The sequence below is a fragment of the Schistocerca americana genome, chromosome X, assembly GCF_021461395.2.
Source record: "Schistocerca americana isolate TAMUIC-IGC-003095 chromosome X, iqSchAmer2.1, whole genome shotgun sequence".
NCBI classification, from domain to species: domain Eukaryota; kingdom Metazoa; phylum Arthropoda; class Insecta; order Orthoptera; family Acrididae; genus Schistocerca; species Schistocerca americana.
The window spans coordinates 31541767-31567057 of NC_060130.1; the positions used below are offsets into that span (position 1 = coordinate 31541767).

At 40.2% G+C, this 25291-nt stretch overlaps 1 protein-coding gene across 1 annotated transcript in view; it reads left to right on the top strand.

Annotated features, from left to right (window-relative positions):
* Positions 1–3131: 3131 nt before the first annotated feature.
* Positions 3132–25291, top strand: part of LOC124554976 (molybdenum cofactor biosynthesis protein 1-like) — a 69118-nt gene continuing 46958 nt past the window's right edge. The window contains exons 1-4 of the mRNA XM_047128715.1: positions 3132–3260; positions 4442–4662; positions 8847–9102; positions 24307–24531. Coding sequence (XP_046984671.1) covers positions 3132–3260; positions 4442–4662; positions 8847–9102; positions 24307–24531 — 831 coding nt within the window. The remainder of the gene's footprint in view (positions 3261–4441; positions 4663–8846; positions 9103–24306; positions 24532–25291) is intronic.

The window sequence follows — 25291 nt, forward strand, 5'->3', positions numbered from 1 at the left end:
CTGGAAGTGTGAGCTCCGTGGAACAAAGATGGACCTTGGAAGCTGGTGGGTCCAAAATGCAATCAGCAGCAACATACACGAACAACTGAGCCTACTGACTCACACGGCAAATGCAGCGTGCTTTTACCAACACCAGTTCCGAGCATCGGTAATATGAGGGACCATACAAACAATTCTGCAGCACCTCAACTACACAACACTACCCCAGCTGCTACGCAGAACACTACACCGACTGGCTTCCCACTGGTCAAAGTACACAATTACACTTGCCTTGGCAAGCTAAACAATACATTTGTAGAATCCCACGAACACTGACTGCAAATTTGTATGTCCGTCTGGTTGTTTGACCTGTTGTGCTGCCATTCGCAAACAGCATTCCTGGAGGTGTTTTCCTACAGGATAACACTTGCTCACATACTGCTGTTGTAAGCCAACATGCTATAGTGTGTCAACATATTGCCTTGGCTTGCTCGATAACCAGCTCTACCTCCAATCGAGCACATATTGGACATCATCTGATGACAGCTTCAACGCATCCACAAACATCATTAACTGTCCTTATATTGGCCAACAAAGTGCAACAGGCATGGAACTCCATTCCACAAACTGACACATGACACGTGTACTACAGCGTACCAGAATTTACATTTACATTTGCTGTGGCTTATCTCACACTTACATTGATCCCTGATCCTGCAACATTAATCACTTTACATATGTTGTCTCAACAAATATATTCCTGGTATTTCATTACTCTACATTAATTATTTTTTAGTGTTGCAAATTTTTCCGTCAGTGTACCTGGCCTTTCTTTAACCATCCCTGGTGCAATGCAGAATTTTCTTCCCAGTAGCGAGAAAATGCTGTTATTCCAATTTTGAAATCAGATAAATTGCCTCTTCAAACGGACAGCTGTCGTCCAGATTGTTTACTCAGTGTCCTGCAAGTTACTTGAACATATGGTTAGTCGAAGGCTGTATTGTGTCCTTGAATCCCCGGGTCTTTTGGCTTCGATCCAGTGTGCTTTTCGCCAAGGGCGCTCTACTGAAGATAATTTAGTCCACTTGAAGTGTGTTATCTGAACAGCTTTTGCTCAGCATCAGTTCCTTGTTGCAGTTTTCATTGATCTGCATATATATCTTATGATACCACATGGTGCCATAACGTCCTTGCCACCTTAAAGGAGTGGGGCCTCCATGGTCCACTCATGATTTTTATCCAGAACTTTCTTCCATGTCACACTTTTTGGGTACAGGTTGGTGACTCCTGTAGCATCCCCCCCTGCAGGAGACGGGGCTTGCACAAGGTTCTGTTTTGAGTGCCGCTCTCCTTTATGTGGCTATCAATGATCTGGCGGCAGCTGCATGACATATGGTGTCCCCATCTTTTTTGTTCATCCGCGACGGCTATTGCTGGAGGCAGAATGCAGGGAGCAATACACTAAGCACAATCCTGCGCTTTCACTCATAGCATCCATTTTTTGGCTGCCATGACCTACGTTATGCATTTCTGCCATTGTGTTTTTTAGGACCGGTCTTTTATGCCTAGTTGACATGGCTTCCCCGTCTTTGTCAACTAAAGCAGACATGTAGGTCGCACCTGAATGCTCTTCTATGCCTCAGCGACACCGACCGCGGTGTGGTCCACTCTAGTTTGGTATGGCTGAATGCAGCATTGGTGCAGTCACACCTAGATTACAGGAATCTCTCATATGACTTTTTATCAGCTACGACATTACGCCTGGATTCGATACACTATTGTGGGGTAAGACTGGTAACAGGTGCCTTTGGACTAGGCAGCAGTTCCACTATTGTGGGTTCTGCACCATCAAAAATTGATGGCAGCTGCTCGCCCATAGTACCCTAACTGTCATCTCCTCTTTCCAGATACGAGATTTACCTCCGAAAACGGCAACACAGGTCTGGGGCTACGATCACCAAGTTTGAGCCTTGGTCCAGCACACAGTTTTAATCTGCCAGGAAGTTTCATATCAGTGCACGCTATGCTGCAGAGTGAAAGTCTCATTCTAGAAAACTCTTTAACTGTAATTCTCTTTACATATTGGCTATTTTCTTCTTTTCTTCTTATATGGGGGACATGGTCTCATCTGAGAAGTGAAAGCAAGCCTGTAAAAGAAAGGGGGGGAGGGGCAGTTCTCAATTCTTGAGCAGTGACACTCTTTTTTTTTTTTTTTTTTTTTAAAAAAAAAAAAAGAAAGATCCTTTGTAATTTGGGTGAGTTTATGTTCAATCCTTGCACCCAATTTACTCTTTCATCTACCTACTTTTTTTCTCGTCTAGCAGAACGATATTTATGACCGTTGCTTAATACCTGTTTGTATCACTTACACTGCTGGTATTTATGAATTCTTTAGCATTTGACTCCGGAAAGACCATTTTTCTTTGTAGTGAGGTCTTGCCAACAGCAAATTTTCTGGATGGAAAGTTGCCAATCTGCTCATATACTTTAAAATTTAAAAGTAAATCTAGCAATGCTAGAATGTATACAAAATACTGATATACCCATGATCAAGTTGTTGTTTAAAGATTCGCGACTTTTAAAACTTACGTAGATTATCTTTTTCATGATAGAACTTTACATAAGAAGTTATTAAGAACATTGTGAATATCACATGATGAACAATTGAATGACTAAAGCAGTGTTATCAACCCTCATTCATTGACACATGTAATAAATTCATCGAGGCAGTGAAGTCCAGAGCTGTTGTAAAAATTTCTGAAATTAAAAGTATATATTACCTAATGAAGGTAGTATTTTGGGGTGAAAGAGCACAATAATTATTATTTTTGGAATGTAATAATTCACTATGGCTTCATTTTAATTCTAATAAGTTTCACACTGTAATGAAACATTGTCTAAATGCCTCTCTCTCTCTCTCTCTCTCTCTCTCTCTCTCTCTCATTTGTTATAACTTACCACTGTTATTTTGTATTTGTATTGCAGTCATTACATTAAAATTGGCTATATTGATTCTGCAATTTATACTATTATGTTATTGCTAAGAATTGATTTAAAGAATAAACGTATATATTTATTTGTAAGATTTTGTAAATTTATACCACTGGAACTCTTTCAAAATATTTGATTGCATAATACTGCCAATAAATACAATGACTTTCTTTCTTCTGTTTATGATTGTAATAGATGTTGGACACGTTGATTCCAAGTATGTTATACAGAAACGCAGTGATTTTTTACAAAAGGCAAAACTATGTGTTCGAAGAATTGTGGAGAGGAGGGTACGTGATGTATTTTAAGTAGGTTATAAAGAGTGACTATAACAACAAAAACAATATATTATTGATAAAATTATTTAATTGAATAGATAAAAAATCTACTCACCAAGTGGCAGCAGAACATACACATAAAAGACTGTTATGATTGGCAAGCTTTCGGAGCCAGTGGCTCCTCCAGACAGAAGCATTGAAGGGGAAGCAAGAAGGGTAAAGGAAAAGGCCTGGAGAGTTCCAGGAAAAGGTGTAGATTTTGGGAAAGTCACCCAGAACTGCGGATCAGGCGAAAAATAGAAACGACACATGTCATATACCAGCTATTATGTAAACACTGTTCAGCTTTCTACATCTGCATGACTACCACCAAATTATTAGTTACGATAAATGGGCATAGGCATAGTGTATATACTGGAAACTCACAATATCCTGTTGCAGGGCATGCACTACAACATGGCATACGTGACCTCGACACTTGTTTCACCACACATGCCACCTGGATTCTTCCGCCAGACACCAGTTTCTCAGAACTCCGCAGGTGGGAACTAGCACTACAACGTGTCCTTGGTTCTCACCACCCACCTCGCTTTAATTTACGTTAATTTCTGCTGTCTCAGCCTTTCTTCACTGTAATTACTCTTTGCTTCACTCCGTTTTAGCTTTCTACATCTTTCATTGTCTTTCCCGTCTATTTTCACTACCCCCTCCCGCAGCTGTTGTATACAATACGCTTAGCTTCTCACTCTTATTAACTCATGTACAGTTTTAGTAGTAATCTCTGTCTTGCATATTACCCTGTCTTCCACCTTTAAGCTCTCAGGTTTCCGAATCTTGCCCGATGCAGTCCCCAACAATTAGTCTTTCCTTCTCATCCTGTACGGTAAGTCACCCATGACCCACGGTTCTGGGTAACTTTCCCAAAATCTACCCCTTTTCTTAGACCTCTCCAGTCCTTTTCCTTCACCCTTCTTGCTTCCCCTGCAACCCTTTAGCCTGAAGAAGGAGTCACTGGCTCCAAACGCTTGCCTATCACAACAGTCTTTTATGTGTGTGTTCTGCCACTGCTTGGCGAGTAGATTTTTTATCTATCCAATTAAATAATTTTATAAAGAGTATCTGTGTGTGATGTTTTTATTGGTATACAACTTGTTATAAACAAAACTTATTTTTACCATTTAATATGTTTCCAGATATTTACCAGTGGGAAAGATGAAATTGGGTTGATTGTACTTGGTTCTGACAAGACACAGACTCTACTTGATTACCCAAATGCGAGTGTGGAATTTCCTCTTGCACTGCCTACATGGCAGATGATATCCTTTGTGGAGAAATCTTTACATGAAAGAGAAATAAAAACAGATTGGATAGATGGTGTTGTTGTTGGCATGCAAGTCTTGAAAGATGAGCTAGAGTAAGTATTTAAAGCTGTCTGTTTCATGACATTCCTGGAACATGTTCCAGAATGTGTGTTACACAAATCACAGCGACATAGTTGTGACTTTATAAATTTGAATCAATATGTTTTTGTAATGAAAAGGAAACAGAAGGCACAATACCTGCAGAAATAGGAAATTTTTTTGTGTGATTTTACTGTATGAATGTTTTTTACAGTTTTTCAGCTCATTAATTAAGGAGGTATTGATACAAGGCTTTGCCAAAAATCAATCTGTCACCTACAATTCCAGCCCTGTCACTGGCATTCCCTATCCCCACAACATGACTGGGCCACCATGAAAGCAGCCACATCATTGTCAAATTCACTGAAACTACTGCATAGCAATTTACTTGAGTATGGCTGCTGTTGTGGTCTTCAGTTTGGTTTAAGCACTGCGTCAATACCTTCTCTTCATAGCACTCGGAGGTCGCGATCTGTGACTGTTTTTACAAATGGCAAGAGAACTTTTCCTCTAGTTGCTTGTTTTTCAGTGAAAGATGCAAATATTTTAGAATGTAGTGCCTTATGTATATCTGTTAGAATAGCCACAAGGTCTGAAAGTTATTTTCAAATGATTGAGCTCTTCTACAGAGTATTGAAATTCACAGATTCTTCCAACCTGGTCCACCAATGTCTTACATACTCCTCTTCCTCCATGGATTGTTTCCAGCATTTGGAGATGAAACATTAGGCAGCAAAACGTGCCTTATAACCAAAATCTAATGAACATATAATTAAATTAACCAAAGATGTAATGTTGCACTCTCAGGTAAGACTGATCTTGAATGCAAAGCCTAAGTGGAAATTAAATGTACGCTGCAACATTCATCACACTTTTTGTTATTGAAATTATTCACAGTGCCATAGGGAGAACTGAGTTTATGTGTTTTGTAGAGTCAGATACACGCTGTGGCGCAGGGTGCTGTCCGTTATTCTCCTGACTATGATGTGCAGGAATGGTAGTCTTCCTTCTTCTTTGGTCTCCATAGTGAATTTGATTTTGTGGCGTGTGGAGTTCAGATGTACAAAGAAGTCAAGAAGTTTGTCTCTTCCATGAGGCCAGATGACAAGTGTGTTATCCACATAACAGAAGAAGAAGAAGAAGAAGAAGAAGAAGAAGAAGAAGGATTTCCATTTGGATGACATCAGGGCCTCTTCCTCGAAGTGCACCGTAAATATATTCACAATCTCTGGTCAGAGTGGGCTGCCTATTGTGACTCCATCTGTTTGCGGGAGGGGGGTGTGCCACGAGTCAGTGAAGTGGGAAAGCTGACCAAGTAATATGTGTGACGTGTCATACCTCGACCGATATTGAGAACAGAATAAAAAATTCAGAGGCATTACTTTTCAGCACTCCCATGCATATTCTGTATGCAAGATAAGCTTATGGAGCAGGTTTCTCATTCAGAAATTCTATTTCGGTGTTGATTGTTTACACGAAGAACGTGTTAAGCATAATGGAAGAAGGAGAAATGTTTATCAGCATTCCAGATTTGGCAGTGGCAGGCTCATGGTCTGCTGAGACTCTGGTTTATTGTTTCACTATATTGCTGCTTGCATTGCTCAGAATCTCATTTTGTGCGAACATAGAATTGGTAGGTTCAGGAGGGCCATGCTAAATGCCTTGCAGGGCCTCAGTAGTGCCACCCAACTAGCACCTGAGAGGGCAGACAAGTGTTTGCTCATGCGTACGTGATCCTGCAGTGAAGTTGTGTACATTTAGTCAGGAAGTGGGCTTGTATACAGTGAGACAAGTATCCACACAGACAATGTGATGGCATCTGGAGCAGCACAGACTGTCAAGCCCTTAATGCAGCTCTAGAGAGAGGTGAACTGACAGCGGTGCAACTAACAACAATGCCAGACACAGGAATGGCACTGTGTCATCGTATCAGATGAGTCTCGGTTCTGTAACATCGTCACAATTGATGTACTTGTGTGTGGAGGCTCTGATGCCAACAGACCTGGCCAGATTGTACCTGTCATTCCCATGCGGGTCCAGCATGTGATGTGATGGTATGGGGTGCAACTGGATACATGTCACAACCTCTGGTTCACATAGCCAGTAATTTGGACAGCAGCCATTGCATTTGTGTTTTGTTAAGGCCTATCGCTGTGCCGTATTTTCAAGGGCTCCATGATGTTATCTTTTAACAAGATAATGCAAGACTACACATCACCTGAGCTGTACTGAGCTACCTTGATACAGAGAGTGTTCCACTGTTGCCATATCCAGCATTTTCTTCAAATCTGTCACCTGTGGAGAACATCTGTTCACAGGATGCCAAGAGATGGGTATGCCACCAGTCGCCAGCCACCAGTCGCCAACCACTACAGTTGATGAACTCTGACATATGACATACAGTTGAGTAGCATGAATTAATGTACCCATGGCTGTAATCCAACCTCGATTTGATATCCAGTGTGATGAGAGCTGTTCTGCTGTTCCAGTTTCAATACTGAAATTCATATATTATTTTTATGCTATCCTTACCAGATTGGACTGTGGTGTCATACAGCATAAAATACCTTACAACATGTTGAATCAGTGATGAGAAGTGTAGAACAGCCAGCAGGGGAAGATGTTGGCAATGAGACAGCTTTTATGTAGAACAGCAGTACAGTGTTTTACAGTGCATAATGCTTCCTCAGATTGAGAACAAAATGTGCGGTTTGCTGTCATCCATTTTCACAAACATAGCCTTGAAAAATAATGTTGACATTACTGTGCATTTCACTCTGAGGCATATTGCACTCTGAGAATGTTCATCGAATTCAGTTACTTTGTATTATATTTCAGTAACAGTGACATAATAGCAAATTGGACTGTATGAGTTTTTATGGATTTTTTTTCCAGAGACACACTACCATTTCTTCAGATTTATTTAATTTGGGTATAAATCCTTTCCAGCATATATGCTGTACACAAAATGTTGAACATAAAATATAGCTATCTGCTGATTTAACATCTTGCTGAGTATACCAGTACAATGTTTTGTTGTAACAAATAGTTCAATGTATTTTACACACTTATAAACTTATTTATACAGTTATAGTAATTTATACCATTACATTAATGTTGTACCTTAATGTTCTGGAAGACGATATTATAAGGAACCTCATACTTTTCCTGGATGATAGAGTTGTCTATAATGAATTATTGCCTGAAAAAGATCTGTAGAAATTTGAGTCAGTTCATAACATTTCAAATTGGTCCAAAGATGGGCAACTGAGTTTAAGTTTTCAGAAATGTAAATTGGAGCACATCACAAAACAAATAAAAGACAGTATTGTATGACTACATTATCAAATAATCACAGTTTTAATTGGTCAACTCATACAAATATCTGGATGAAATGAAATGGTGACATAGACTCACTTGTAGGCAAAGCAGAATGCAGACTTCAATTCGTTGGTAAGATACTGGAAAATGCAATCAGTCAATAGAGGACATTGCTTACAGAATACTTGTGTGGCCCATTCTAGAATATTGCTTAAGTATGACCCATAACAAATAAGGCTAATGGCAGACATTGAATGTATACAAAATAGTGTAGCATGATTGATCATAGATTTATTTGATGCATGGGAGAGCATCAAGAAGCTACTAAAAATTGGAAATGCCAGACAAGTGAAGATAGACGCCAAATATATGACAAAACCCAACTTATGAAATTTCAGGAACATGTATTAAGCGAGGTATTTAGGGATTATACAATAACCGCATATGTATCACTCCTATAGCGACCATGAAGGCAAGATTAATTACAGCATGCACAGAACCATTTAAAGAATCATTCTTCCCACACTCCACATGAGCACTGAATGGGGAAAAACCATAATGTGTGGTACAACAATGTACTTTGTCGGACAAACCCACAGTGGTTTATACAGTGTGCATGGAGACATGGAATCAGTTGACAGTAGTGGTAATGGTTCATATTGATTCCCATTTCTCTGTTTCAGTAGGTGATCTTATGCCTCTAATTAGTTTTTCATTGCTATCTTAACTTGCATTCTTCAATTCAGTTTATTAACCCTTCTTATCTCTTTGTATTAGGGCAAATGTACAGTTAACTTTTAAGGAATTTGTATTTTCAATTTATCAACTGGAGTTTTGTTTCATATGCAGCAGAAATGTTACAAATTATTTGTTTCAGTTTGTTTAGAATAATTTGCTGTTTCACAGGTGCCCTGAAAAAAATAAAAGATCGCGAAAGTGTCTTAATGACAACCGATGGCCTCATATTGACAAGACAGCTGGTTGCCTTGCAGAGGGCAGGGCTTGACGGTCTGAACATCTGCTTAGACACCCTGCAGTCCCAATGCTACAACCAGATCACGAGGAGGAAAGGCTGGGAGCGTGCCATGGCTGGCATAGATCTAGCCTTGCAACTTGAATACGACCCTGTGAAGGTATTACTAGTGCAGCTGTCATCGCATGCAGACTTTCATAAGCAAGAGATATAAATCTGTTGTTAAGAATATCAATACAAGAATCACCATTTTAAAGCAGTACGCCCTCACCCTCAACTCCATCCCCGCTCCCACCCTCACCCCTGTCTCCACACTGCAGCTGTAAGTGAAGGAAGGTATATTAAGACAGAAGAAGTAAATTTTAGCTGAAGATGCTAACAGTTTCGTAGTTTATACAACATAAAAAAGTATGCCTTGCAAGTTTACCAATTAAATATCTTATATTTTCCTCCCAAGAGAGTCTTATGAGACTCAAGATCTTTACAGTTTCTCTTTTTTTCTTTTGTGCCTTTAGTTTAAAATAAGTTTCCTCTATTGTGGTGTTATTTTGAAAAAAATACTCAATTGTTTGGAAAAATTATTCTTAATTCTGTAGTCACACTTTTGTTGTGTCTAAGTACTACTGGTTTCAGTAGCGAGTACCAGCATCAGTTCATCTTATTATCAAAAATTTCTTTGCAAAATAAAAGCTGACCACTGTGGCAGAGTGGTTCTAGGCACTTCAGTCCGGAACCATGCTGCTGCTACGGTCGCAGGTTCGAATCCTGCCTCAGGCAGGGATGTCCTTAGGTTAGTTAGGTTTAAGTACTTCTAAGTCTGGGGGACTGATGACCTCAGATGTTAAGTCCCATAGTGCTTAGAGCCATTTGAACCATTTTGCAAAATAAAAAGCTTCTGTACAACTGCAAACTAGACATACAATTTTCAGGGTGCAGTTCACATCTATTGAAAGCACAACAGTGACCTTTACTTTTAGTAGATAAGACACCTACTGGGGTAAGTGACTTGATGAATGCACACAAGAAGTTGTCATTTATTCCATATGTAGCTGCCATGCAGAATCATATTTTGTATTAGTTTGTCCTTACTCTTCCAAAAGGTTAAACCTTGTCTCTGCAGCCACAGCTTCCTCTCTTCAGCAGTTGTTTTCATCTCCATGTGTGAAGAAAATCCCATTCATTGATCATATTGTTTAAGTAGGATGTTCTCAGCCATCCCCTTGTTTTCTTACCTATGATCTTGCCTTCAGAAATGTTTTTTAAAAGATTATCATCTCCAGTTAAGTGTCCAGTGTATTTTGCTTTGCTCTGGCCTATAACTTTCAGTGGTTCCTTCTTCTCTCCTATTTCCTTTAATTTTTCTGTCAATGCAGCTAGTTCTTATACTTCTCCTCCAGAACCACATTTCAGCAGGTTTGAGGTGAGCTTCCTTTGGCTTTTCTAATGTACAGATTTTGCATCTGTGTGTCAGAACACTCCACACAAAGGTCTTTACAAATATTTTCTTAATGTGGGAGCTGATATGTTTATTCAGTTGCAGCTTCTTCTTATTTTGGAAGGAACTCTTCACCTGTGCTATTCTTTTCTTGAATGCCTTGAAATATTGATTGTTTTCTTGCAAAATGCTACTGAGATAGTGAATTTCAGTTCCTTTCTTGAGTTGCTCATTGCCTGTTCTTGCGTCAGTCCTGCCTCCACCTCCTTTCTTGTCTGTAGCCATAACTTTTGTCTTCTTTGTATTCATTTTTAGCTTTAGTTTTACCATTTCTTGATTTAAGGCCTGAAACATTTTATTTAGTTCCTACTCTGATTTACTATTGTGATGTCGTCAGTCTGCAGTGTATATGCATGCAATTAAGTCTCCATATCGACATCATGCTCCAAAAACCACCTAACTGTGTGTGACAGGGGGTACGTCTCATGCCACCAACTGACCCCCTCTGCCTTGTTCCACTTGTGAACAGTGTTTGGGAAGAATGACTGTCAGTACGCTTCTGTATTATCTCTAACTTCTCAAATTTTCTTCTCGTGATCATTTCGTGAATTGTATATGAGAGAAACTATTATGTTGTCAGACTCTTCTCGGAAACTACTCTCTCGAAACATGGGTAGTAAATCTTTCCGTGATGCACAACTGCTCTCTTATGGCATCTACCACTGGAGTTGCTGAGCATCTCTGTAATGATCTCACAGTGACTAAATGATTCTGTGACAAAACACTCCGCACTTCATTGGATCTTCTTTCTCTCTTCTGTCAGTCGTACAGGGTAAGGACACAGGGGTAATTTACATTCACTTAAGATTCTTCCTGTGGATGTTAGTCTGGCATCTGCTTTTCTATTGCTGTTTTGTGTGATCATTCCACTTTAAGGTTGCTCTGAATAGTTACTTCTAGATATTTTATGGTAGATTCTGTTTCCAGCAATTTGTCATTAATAGTGTAGTTGTACAGTATTGGATTTCTTTTCCTGTGTGTGTGTGTGTGTGTGTGTGTGTGTGTGTGTGTGTGTGTGTGTGTGATATGTTACATTTATTTATGTGCAGGGTCAACTGCCAGAGCCTGCATCATTCACCAATCCTTTGCAGGTCATTGTGCAAATTGATACTGTCTTCTGTTGTTGACACTTTCTTATGGACAAGTGTAATACCTGTGAACAATATTAAGGAGCCTCTGACACTTTCTACTGAATCATTTATATACATTGTTAATGTAATGCCCCTATCACATTTCCTTGGAGTATTCCAGAAATTACCTTTTGATTCTTGTCATCTTTTCTTTGTTGTTGTTATTACTTCCTTGATGAACATATTAAGGAAGTAAGGTGATAGAAGGCACCCGTCTCTCACTGCCCTTCTGGTTTTCCTTCTTTCATATCCGGTTCAGTACTCTGACTTTTGTATATACTCAAAATTAATCATCTGTCCTTCCAGTTTGGACATTACTTTAAGGAATGATGATATAATGGTAATCTGTTTATTAAACAATATTTTAATGATACACTATGCTTTCTGATCATATAGTGGCTTGATGATGGAATTTGATACTGAAATTAGTAATCATTAGACAAAATAAAAGTGAAGCTATAATAAAAGAAAGTAATATTTTGGATCATGTCAGTCGTTGTTCCAAACAACTGCACGTCAGGAATAGGTTCAAATGGATCTGAGCACTATGCAACTTAACTTCTGAGGTCATCAGTCGCCTAGAACTTAGAACTAATTAAACCTAACTAACCTAAGGACATCACACACATCCATGCCCGAGGCAGGATTCGAACCTGCGAACGTAGCGGTCACTCGGTTCCAGACTGTAGCGCCTAGAACCGCATGGCCACTCCGGCTGCCTAGGAATAGGTACTAAATTATTTGTCCGCTGATGACCTCACAGTTTAGAACACTAAAAAACAAATGTTAATTGTTTGTTATGTGCCCTGGTAGAGTGTACAACTGTTTACAGTTCACGATTGGTTGTTGGAGCTTGGGCGTTACTCACATAGTGTATTTGGTGCACAGTGCAGAAAAAGGCAGTGTCCAGAAAAGTAAACAAATGTAAAGGCAAAAGTTTCATGACAGGATGTTGTGTCACCATACTTGGAAGACAATTATAGCCAAAGACAGAAATTTAAAAGAAACTGGCTCATTTGAGCTGTGGAGACCTAGTCGAGGATTCTCAGTAGATAATTGTTAGCACAGTAGAATTTATAAAGAGACAATGTCAGTTCGTGTGAGGGAAGGTTGATTGGTAAGTACCTATCAGCTTTCTCATAAAACTCACAATTTGAAGAATACACATCAAGGAAAAGGTAGAAGTCCAACAGTGTCAAATCTAGACAATAATATCGATCATCCAACAGTTTTGCAAAATCCCCAGTTGTACTTACTTTACTTACTTACTTACTAACTTACTCAGATTTGCTGTGTACCATACAAGGAACTGGTTTCCACTAGTTCACTCGATCAGCTGCCAAGTTCTCACCTTCCTCCAAGTTTGTGTCCATGCATTGAAGATTCATTGCAAAAGTTCCAGGTGTTAAAAGGTCTTCCTGTACATCTGTATCTGTCCATTGATTTCCACAACAGTGTTGATTTTGGGATTCTTCCACCTTACATGTGTAGAACATAACCTGCAATCTTCAGTCTTCTTTCAACAATAATTTTGTGCAGGCTGTGTAGACCTCGTATTCTCAGCACTACATCGTTTGTAACTTGGTCGGGTTAACATCTTCAGAATTCATCTCTAGCATTGTTGGTGAAAAATATGGAGACTGTGTGCTGATTTTACTGACATTTTCCAAGTCTCACAAATATAAACAATAAGGGAGTACAGGCAAAGCTTTGTTGACATATTACAGACCTAATTGCCATATTGACTGATTTTCCAGTTCTGCTGGTGATTTCTGCATCTGTGACCTCATTATTACATATAAAGCTACCGAGATATGGCAATCTGTCAACATCTTGTAGTATCTTCTATTGCACTGTAATCGGGGAAGAGACGAGTAATTTCCACTTACTTTGCACATTCTGTTTGCCTTATCTCTATTAATTTTCAGCCGTACACAATAGGGCATTTAATGAGAAAGCAGATAAAAATTAACTTGATGCCTTCCAAGGTGACGGTCTCTACTAAGTCTCTACTCCTTCAAGTCTGACTATGTAAGTGTAGACCAGAGATGGTTTAAATTCAGAGAAATAGTATCGACATCAATTAAGAGATATATACCAAATAAATTGAATGGATACCAAATAAATTAAAAGGGTGGTGCACAAAATATGTCAAAACTCAGCTGCAGAACCAATGAAAAAAAGCATGTCAAAATTTAAAAGAATGCAAAATCTCCAAGATTAGCGATGTTTTACTGAAGCTCGAAACTTAGGGTGGGTTTCAGTGGAAGATGTGTTTAATAATTCCCATAGTGAAACTTCGTTTTGAAATCTGGAAGAAAATCCAAAGAGGTTCTGGTTGAATGTATAGTACACCAATGGCAAGACACAACCAATACCATCACTGCGCAATAGCTGTGGTAATGTTACTGATGACAGTGCTACTAAAGCAGAGTTACTAAACACGGATTTCTGAAATTTCTTCACCAAAGACAACAAAGTAAATATTGCAGTATTTAAATCAAGAACAACTGCAACTGTGAGTAACTTAGTAGTAGCTCTCCTCAGTGTCATAAACCATTTATGTTTATTTCAGAGAATGTTGATACAATAGCTCCATTAGAAATCATATATAGCCGCTCATTTGATAAAGATCCATACCTAGAGACTGAAAAGTTGCTCAGGTCACACCAATGCTCAGGAAAGAAAAGAGGAGTAATCTACTAAATAACAGACTCATATCACTAATGTTGATTTGCATTAGGATTTTGGAACATATATTGTGTTTGAATATTTTGAATTATCTCAAAGGTAATGATTCATTGATAAATAGCTAAGATAGATTCAGAAATATCGACCTTTTAAAACACAGCTAGCTCTTTAGTCACACAAAGTAATAAGTGCTGTCGACTGGGGATCTCAAATTGATTCCATATTTGTAGATTTCCAGAAGACTTTTTGAAACAGTTCCTCACAAGCATTTTATAATCATATTGTGTGCCTATGGAGTATTGTCTGAGTTGTACAACTGGATGTGTGGTTTCCTGTCAGAAAGGTCACAGTTCATAGCAATTGATGGAAAATCGTCAAGTAAAACAGAAGTGATATCTGACATTCCTCAAGGAAGTGTTATAGACCACCTGCTGTTGCCGATCTACATTAACAATTTAAGAGAGAATCTGAGCAGTCCTCTTAGATGATGCTATCATTTACAGTCTCGCAAATCATTTACTGTCTTGTAAAGTGATCAGATGATCAAAATGAACTGCAAAATGATTTAGGCTACCTATCCATATGATGCAAAAAGTGGTAACTGACCTTAAATAATAAAAATTTTTATGTCATCTGCACGAGTAGTAAAAGGCATCTACTAAATTTTGTTTACATGATAATTCACACAGATCTAAAGGCTGTGAAGTCTACTGAATACTTAGGAATTACATTTACAAATAACTTAAATTGGAATGCTCACATAGATAATGCGGTGGCAAAGCAAACAAAAGACTGTGATTTAATAGTAAAACATTTAGAAGATTAGGATTACTAAAGAGACTATCTACAACTATACTTGTCTGTCCTCTTTTGGAGTATTCTGCATGGTGTGGGATCCTTACCAGATAGGACTGACAGAGGACATCATTTAAAAGTTCAAAGAAAGGCAGCTCATTTTGTATTATTGGGAAACAGGAAAGTGCATGCCACAGATATCACATGTGAATTGGGGTGGCAGTCATTAAAGCAAAAGCATTTTGCTGGAGCAGGTTCTTAAAATTTCAATCATCAACTTTCTCCTCCGAATGTGAAAATACACTCCTGGAAATTGAAATAAGAACACCGTGAATTCATTGTCCCAGGAAGGGGAAACTTTATTGGCACATTCCTGGGGTCAGATACATCACATGATCACACTGACAGAACCACAGGCACATAGACACAGGCAACAGAGCATGCACAATGTCGGCACTAGTACAGTGTATATCCACCTTTCGCAGCAATGCAGGCTGCTATTCGCCCATGGAGACGATCGTAGAGATGCTTGATGTAGTCCTGTGGAACGGCTTGCCATGCCATTTCCACCTGGTGCCTCAGTTGGACCAGCGTTCGTGCTGGACGTGCAGACCGCGTGAGACGACGCTTCATCCAGTCCCAAACATGCTCAATGGGGGACAGATCCGGAGATCTTGCTGGCCAGGGTAGTTGACTTACACCTTCTAGAGCACGTTGGGTGGCACGGGATACATGCGGACGTGCATTGTCCTGTTGGAACATCAAGTTCCCTTGCCGGTCTAGGAATGGTAGAACGATGGGTTCGATGACGGTTTGGATGTACCGTGCACTATTCAGTGTCCCCTCGACGATCACCAGTGGTGTACGGCCAGTGTAGGAGATCGCTCCCCACACCATGATGCCGGGTGTTGGCCCCGTGTGCCTCGGTCGTATGCAGTCCTGATTCTGGCGCTCACCTGCACGGCGCCAAACACGCATACGACCATCATTGGCACCAAGGCAGAAGCGACTCTCATCGCTGAAGACGACACGTCTCCATTCGTCCCTCCATTCACGCCTGTCGCGACACCACTGGAGGCGGGCTGCACGATGTTGGGGCATGAGCGGAAGACGGCCTAACGGTGTGCGGGACCGTAGCCCAGCTTCATGGAGACGGTTGCGAATGGTCCTCGCCGATACCCCAGGAGCAACAGTGTCCCTAATTTGCTGGGAAGTGGCGGTGCGGTCCCCTACGGCACTGCGTAGGATCCTACGGTCTTGGAGTGCATCCGTGCGTCGCTGCGGTCCGGTCCCAGGTCGACGGGCACGTGCACCTTCCGCCGACCACTGGCGACAACATCAATGTACTGTGGAGACCTCACGCCCCATGTGTTGAGCAATTCGGCGGTACGTCCACCCGGCCTCCCGCATGCCCACTATACGCCCTCGCTCAAAGTCCGTCAACTGCACATACGGTTCACGTCCACGCTGTCGCGGCATGCTACCAGTGTTAAAGACTGCGATGGAGCTCCGTATGCCACGGCAAACTGGCTGACACTGAAGGCGGCAGTGCACAAATGCTGCGCAGCTAGCGCCATTCGACGGCCAACACCGCGGTTCCTGGTGTGTCCGCTGTGCCGTGCGTGTGATCATTGCTTGTACAGCCCTCTCGCAGTGTCCGGAGCAAGTATGGTGGGTCTGACACACCGGTGTCAATGTGTTCTTTTTTCCATTTCCAGGAGTGTATTTTGTTAGAGCCCTCTTACATAGGGAGAAATCATCATTGTAATGAAATAAGAGAAATCAGAGCTTGTACGGAAATATTGAAGTGTTTGTTTTTCCTCAAATTCTGTAGGGGAGTGGAATGGTAGATAAATAGGTTGAGGGTGGTTCTCTGAACCCTCTGCCAGCATTCAATTGTGAATTACAGACTAGTCATGCAGATATAGATAATGTAGATAGGCTTTCAATATTGTGCACCGATTCTCTAATTTTATACATTGCTCAAATACTTTCGTGGCGCTTTGGAGTGACCCCTTTAAAATAAAAATTTACCAGTCTTCTTAATATGTATTTTGGTAATGAGGTTGATAAGAAGTTACAACAATACTTTCTTATTACTCCCCAGTTTTGGGTTTTATTAATGAACAAAATCGCCGCAGTGTTCCATAACAATTACGGGTTGAAGTTTCCTGCTGATGGAACCAATATGATTTTCTGTGTTTCTGAGCATACAGGTTGTGTACGCTGTTTGGAGTCTGGTGTATGCTGAATCAAATGTTTTTATTGTTGTGATCTTCCATCTGAAGATTGGTTTCACGGAGTTGCCCATGCTAGCCTATCCTGTGTGACCCTCTTCACCTCTGCGTAACTACTACAGCGTACAATAACTTGAACTTGCTTACTGCAGTCAGTTTTTGGTCTCCTACAGTTGTTACCCCCATTATATTCACAGATGACCACATATTGTGGAAATTGCATATTGTAATGTAGGATGCAATAATAACGTACGGAAAGTTTCTGTTGAAAATTACGAATTATTTAGGGAATAAAGCAGATGGCTCACCAAAAGGCAGAAGCAATGTCTCATTGATAGGCACACGAACAAAAGGTTTGTAGAATGAGATTTTCACTGTGCAGTGGAGTGTGCACTGATATGAAACTTCGTGGCAGATTAAAAGTGTGTGCCGGACTAAGAGTCAAACTTGGGACCTTTGCCTTTTGTGGGCAAGTGCTCTACCATCTGAGCTATCCATGCATGACTCACGACCCGTACTCACAGCTTTACTTCCACCAGTACCTCGTCTTCTACCTTCCAAGCTAAAAGGTACGTTGCTTGGCGAGCTTCCAGAATGCACTTTCTTTTTCTAGCTGTAGGGAAAACATGCGCGCGCATGCACACACACACACACACACACACACACACACACTCACTCACTCACTCACATGCACATGCATGTCTCCTTATGTTGTGGTCACTCAACTGCCAGCTCTTTACTGGCCCATGGTGAGTGTTCTGGAGTGAGGTAGGGCTTTAGAGTGGGGTAGGATGGGGTGGGTTGAGGCAATGTGAGGGATGGAGAGAGATGGGAGGGGTTTGGAGGGCAGCATTTAGTGGCTCGTTAGAGAGTGGGGAGCCATCTGTGGGCTAGCTAGGGGTGCAGGTAGAGGGGTCAGGCGACAGACAGCTGGGCACTCATAGACTAGGGTGTGACGTGAGATAACAGCACACAACTAGCTGATTGGGAAGGGGGGGGAGGGGGGGGAGGGGGGGGGCAGGGGCGTGTGTGTGTGGGGGGGGGGGGCAGGGGGGCTGGTAGTTAACTTGGATTTAGGCCAGGAAGCAAAGGATGTGCTGTAAGTATGGCTACGAAAGTTGAGTATTCTTAAATAAGATCAGCTGGTGGCAATGTATTGGAAAGTAACTGGCACACAAAGTGCAATTTTGGCTCCTTTTTCTTTGTGAATTTTAAATAGTCTGCAGAGCAAATTGAATTAGGAGGATCAGGCATTTGTGTGGGTTTAGGAAAGTAAATTGTAGAGCCAGATAAAAGGCGCGCAAGACAGGAGGGGTACTACTGCTCATCACTGCTGTATCGTGCTACTAGTACATGTCAGTGTGAGTGCACCGAGAGTGGTGTTGCCGTACATGCGTCTTTAAATTGGTCACCCACTGATCATTGCAGGCTGGCTGCTGGATTCTGTCTCTGGGAGCCAAGCGTGTGGCGCGGTCGCTGCCATGCCATCTGCTGGTGACTCGCACATATATTAGTGTGGAACAGTGCTGACTGATTCTCTGTGTGATTCTAGTTTGTAATGTGCACATCAGTGTTCTGTGTCTTGTTGAGTCCTTAGAGGCATATTGTTCGGAGGTTATTATTAAAGCCATATTTGTGCGACTTGGATCACACTTCAGTATTACTTGGTTATTACATCACCACAAACATATGGACCGGGAATGTACATGCTTTGACAGTTTGCTACGTCTCTCTCTTCTAGGACTGACATGGTAGCTGCCTTGCATTTCTTAATGACTCTGACCTTGTCAACCACAAACCGAATCTTAGTACAGTCATGATTTCCCTGAAGAGATTACATGACAGCAGAGACTTGTAAAATTGTGTTACCCATTTCTCTAGCCAGTGAAGATTCATTCTGTACCTTCAGATACAGTGTCATGTAGGAGTAGAACAGCAAGAAATACGTAGCTCCTCTAACCGTAATGACAGTTTATCACCTCCCAACACTACATGTGCCAATGTTTCAGTGCATTTTTGAATATGTTTGTTAACAGATTCATCAACACAACAAAAATTTACGATCTCAGTAGCATCTTATTTCTTAACTCATACTTTACTATTCATCAGAATCTTCATCGCTGCTCTTTGATTCGTCAGAGCTCCCTGCCGTACTTTGTTTTATTTCATAGTCAGAATTAGGTGAAATACCACCTACCGTATTTACTCAAATCTAAGCTGCACTCAAACCTGAAAAATGAGACTCGAAATAAAGGAAGGAAAAAAAAAATTCCCGAATCTAAGCCGCACCTGAAATTTGAGACTCAAAGTTCAAGGGGAGAGAAAAGTTTTAGGCTGCACCTCCAAATCGAAACAAAGTCGGTCCATTGTAATATGAGACACAATTTAGGTCGAATGAATGACGATACAGCTACAGTAGTTTGGTTCGAGTCGTAAGCGTAGCACTTAAGCTTTACCAGGTAGCCTTTGCTATGCGTCAGGCCCTCCGTCCGTATTTATACTGGTACCCTTCCTTTTTCACGTGCTTCGTCTGGTTTGAATCAATTGCTTATTTTGCTTTGATCTGATAAGTGCCGGTTTCCTTGTTATAGGCGTTTATGTCACTCTAAGCTGAAAATACATTACTGTACTGTGTCATGCATTGTTTGTCGCATTCTGATAGTGCGTGTTTGTGGCCTGTCGTCGCTCGCGGCATGGCTTGCTTTTATGCACGCTACCACCGCCTACAATTAAAAAAAAAAAAAAAAAAAAAAAAGAGAGAGAAATCATCTCATTAGCGAAACAATGGCAAGAGACTATTTGTTGTTACTTACACTGCTGCTTTCTTTGATAATGATCAACAAGAACCAAATAATAGACTGCGTATGATAGAACATGTTCTGAACGAGAGTTAGGCGAAAATTTATCTCCGTTTGAAAATCTTTGCGGCCGCTTCTTTAGTACATCAAATTCTGCACAGAAATTAGAGTCATCTTAGATTTAAAAATCTAGTCAGTTGCCGTGCTTCAGTTCTGACTGTATCACTATTAGGCATAAGAATAATACGAATATAAACATGACACGATACGTATATTCTTCCACATTTGCTGTTGTCTCACTCTAGTTTCGTAGTTTATTAGGCAGACAGGATTTAAATAAGATAGCAGCAAACACGAAAGAATACGTGGCAACATGTTTATATTCGTATTACTCTTATGATGAAGAGAATACTGCATGTGATTCACATTTCATCAGGTTCCTATAAGCAACCATCTCTTCTCACAGGTAGGAAAAAATTCAGAACGTAGAGTTGGCCATATTGACAAACATCCGAAACAGTCTTGCCAGTCGGATTTTCGTAATACATTGAAGTTCTGCTACATTCGAAGATGAACAATACGGAATTTATATTTACTTCGTTGGATAATGTATGAAAATCGTCTTCCACCTTTTTTTTTAAATTTATTTACTGACGCAGAGGTTTTGGCGCAAGTATTTATCTTTGTGCCTACGAAGCATGCCTGTGTAGCGCTACATATATTCGACGGCAAAAGTTAGTTGTGGCAGCACCTACCGACATTTTTCAGAACTTCCACTTGCTTTGCACTCGATTCTAAGCCGCAGGCAGTTTTTTGGATTACAAAAACCAGAAAAAATGCGGCTTACATTTGAGTAAATACGGTACATCCTCTCCTTTGGATTCAACTTCTTAAGTATTATCTTTCAAGTCAACACCTGCTAATCTGTGAGACCGAAATGATGAGCCATACTACTCTATTTCACTGTGCCTGTTTGTTTCATTTGTATAACATTTTATTCCATCATAGATGCTGCACTTACAGTTTCATATATGCATTGCAGCAGCAGACACAATAAAAGTAGCAATCAGCAGTGCTTAGTTTGTGAATGGGTAAAAAATATGCCGTTGTCCCAGTTCCACATATCCCCAAAATTTGATTCTGTCAAATTCTGTACTCTCTGAAATCAAATGTTTAATCCAAAGATGAAAGTGAACAAGTTTGATGCAGTATTGCTAATATTGTTTATTACTCATCTTGCTGGATGAAGTGCATACTGTGTCCTTTCTGAAAGGTTTGCAGAAGTAATGCACATACCAGTTTTCTAAAAACTTACATTGAGATTGTGCTCTCCTTCCTCTTGTACAAATTAGTAGAGCCCTTCGGATTACTCCACAATATGCCTCTTGGCAAGGTGGTAACGACAGTATTATGAAAAGGATAGATTGGCACTCACTGTATAGTGTAGATGTTGTGTTGCAGGCAGGGGGGGAAAAAAAAAAAATACACCACCCATTAAACACGTAAGCTTTTGGTGCAAACCTCCCCCCCCCCCCCTTCCCACACACACACGCACACACACACACACACACACACACACACACACACACACACACACACGCGCAAATGCAGATCACACATACATGACCACGGTCTCTGGCTGCTAGGGCCAGACTGGGAGCAACTGCGCATCATGGGAGAAACAACAGTCATATGTGTGTGTGTGTGTGTGTGTGTGTGTGTGTGTGTGTGTGTGTGTGTGTGTGTGTGTGTGTGTGTCTTGTCCACTTACGAAGAAGACTTTCTGATCGAAAGCTTATGTGTTTAGTAGTCTTTTTGTTGTGCTTGTCTGTGACCTAACATTTCCTGTGTACAGTGAATAGCAATGTATTTTTTTTATAATATGGTCATTATTCCAGCCTAGATTTTCTATTGTTTGTTTCCTTTTAAGACCTTATAGAGACAGTTACTGACAATTTCTTTTTTCTTATTGGAGAAAAGTAAAACCATATGGGGGCAGACGTAGATTGTGAATGAATATGGAATAGAGTATTTTTATTCTCCCTGTATGCAGTGTCAATAACTTCACCTCACACACTTCATTTCTGGCAGCACCTCCTCCTCAACACATGACTGTCCCCCACCACCTCACCATAGTCTTCAAGTTACATCCTATAGCACTTCTGGGTGGACAAATAGATGAAGGATGTAGTTTAAAACAGTATAACTAAACTTAAAAGCTGAACTGCCCTTTTATAGAGACTGCCATCATTATTTAAACATACTAAACAACATCAAAACAGTCAAAAGAAATTGTTTTTCAAAAGAGCAGAAAATTGTAGTGAAATTCATGAAAGGATTGTTTTAAATTGTTATATCTTAAATCTGTCAGCATTTCCCAAGATTTTCTGGCTTAATTAAGACTAGGTCATGCCACCACAGTGGTCAAACAGTGGACTTGCCTTTGAGAGGACAACGGACCCGAGTCCCATCGGGCCACCAAAATTTGGGTTTTCCTTGATTTCCCTAAATGATTTAAGACAAATTCTGGGATGGTTCCTTTGAAAAAGATGACATTCAGCTGAGGAAGCAACACAGTGCTGGTGGAAACACGAGTATTTCAGAGCACACCATCCATTGCACATTGTTAAACATAGGGCTCTGCTGCAGACAACCCCTGTATGTTCCCATGTTGACAACACAGTTGAATTACAATTTCTGTGGCTCAGGAGCATTGAGATTGGGCAGTGAATCAATAGAAATGTGTCATCTGGTTTGAATCATTCGAGTTTCGCATTACACCTGCTTGACGGTTTTGTGCACATACACTGTCAACAGAGTGAATTGGTGCTTGAAATGTGCACTTTGCTACAGACTTAGGCCAGTGGGAGCAATATTATGCTATGGAGGACATTCACCTGGTCTTCTATGGGTCCTGTGGTAGTAACTGAAGGCTCCATAACAGCTTTGTTCTGTGTGAACATTATTGTGCACTGTCCGCACCCTGTCCCTAATGAAGGTGACATGTTTCAACAATATGACTTTCAGTGTCACGAGGCCAGAATCAAATTCACCCCTTCTGAATCTGATGGAATACATCTGCGATGCTATCAGATACCAGTTCTGCACCCAGAAACCACTGATCTGCAATTTATGGGAATTACATGACCTGTGCTTAGACATGCGGTGCTGCATAATGCTGGGAACATACCTCACATAATGCTGGGAACATACCTGAAATTTGTTGAACTTGTCCCACACAAAATCACTGCTGTATTGTGTTCCAACAGTGGACAAACACATTATCAAACAGGAGGTCATAGTGTTTTGTCTCATCAGTTTATATATTCAATGCTTGAATGAAAGGTGTGCTCTTTTCCTTTTTTCTGCCATTGCGTGTATGTGTAAAGCAGGATGTTCTACCATTTGGGCTTGTTTATATGATGGCTGTCAGTATTACCACCTGCACAGATACTAAATGCTCCTTTTGTGAAGACCTTTTATCTTGAGAACACTTTTAACTTTGTTTCACAAATGGCAGCACAGTTTCAAGAAAGCTTCTTAATTTCATGTAATAGTTAAAATAATACCTTCAGCGAAAGATGTGTGCGTTGGAGTGGGGAAAAAGATTGGAGATGTATGTAGTTTAATTTTCATAAATTGTTAAGAAGGTTAACAGCTTGGCATGCTAAGATAAATTCAGACATTCTCTAAAAAGAGAGAAAAAGATTAATTTAACAGAATCAGTGAGGTATACAAATATAACAACAGACTTGTAGAACCATTATTTTGTAGGTTAGATTAGATTAGATTCAGCTTTTGTTCCAAGACCCAAAACATGAGACGATTCTCATGGGTGAGTAACATGCCAGAAAGTATAACATAAAAAATATAAAACATTTGAATACCCTGATCATTTGTCAGGAGATTGTCAAACTAGGTGAATACAATACAAACTGGAACAGCTAATATTTTCAGAATTGATACGCTGTCAGACTGAAACACTGTTATGCACTATTAATAAATTTATCAAACAAAAAGTACATAATCTTGACTGTTATGGCAAAGTGCTCTCAGAACTGAAATCTAACAGACATTCTTATTTAAGCTGGCCTAACAGCCACTGTTAAGATATTCATCTATTGAGTAGGATGAGTTATCTATCAAAAAGTCTTTCAAACTCTGTTTAAACCATGCTTTATCTGATACCAAGTTTTTAATGGTGACTTTCTTCCACAGATAAATTGTGTTGTAATGCGAGGTTTTAATGAAGATGAAGTGTGCAGTTTTGTGGAGTTAACAAAAGAGAAAAATGTTGATGTAAGATTTATCGAGTACATGCCTTTCAGCGGCAACAAATGGAATGATGGGAAGATGGTCTCATTTTGTGAAATGCTCCAAATAATTAGAAAGCAGTGGCCTAATTTTGATCCTCTTCCCAATGGGCCCAATGATACCTCAAAGGTACATGCAGTATTACGTATGAACATACATTGAAAATAATTTAATGTTTATGACTTACTACCAATCACAAGAATACTTCACATCTGCTGGTGGTATGAGAGATAGACTGGTTTAGTTACATATTTCTCATCCCATTCAGTAAGTCTGTCCTGGCCTGGGTTTCTCTGCAGCTTTTCTGCAACTCTCCCCATTTCCTAAACCTTGACAATCCTTTTCTTTCTTCCCTTTTCCTTCCCCTTATTGTTTCTGCCAGAAGAAGAAGCCACTGGCTCCGAAAGCTTACACATTTCCATAACTTTAAGGGGAGTTAGAAGGGGAAAACATTCTTTTTCACTTTTTCGGGTTTTTATCTGATTATAAAATTTGCCATTTTCCAAATAAAATGATATGTATATTACTTATAAACTTGTGTGAGAAGTATTTCATTTTATTTTCTAAAATATAATCTACACCAGTTGAAAATGTTAAAATTTTTACATGCATTACCTCAAGACCTAATAAAATCGGTAATTTTTTATATACAGGGTAGTCCATTGATCGTGACCGGGCCAAATATCTCACGAAATAAGTGTCAAACGAAAAAACTACAAAGAACGAAATTTGTCTAGCTCGAAGGGGGAAACCAGCTGGCGCAATGGTTGGCCTGCTATAAGGCGCTGCCATAGCTCAAACTGATATCAACTGTGTTTTTTAAAATAGGAACCCCATTTTTTATTACATATTCGTGTAATACATAAAGAAATATGAATGTTTTAGTTGG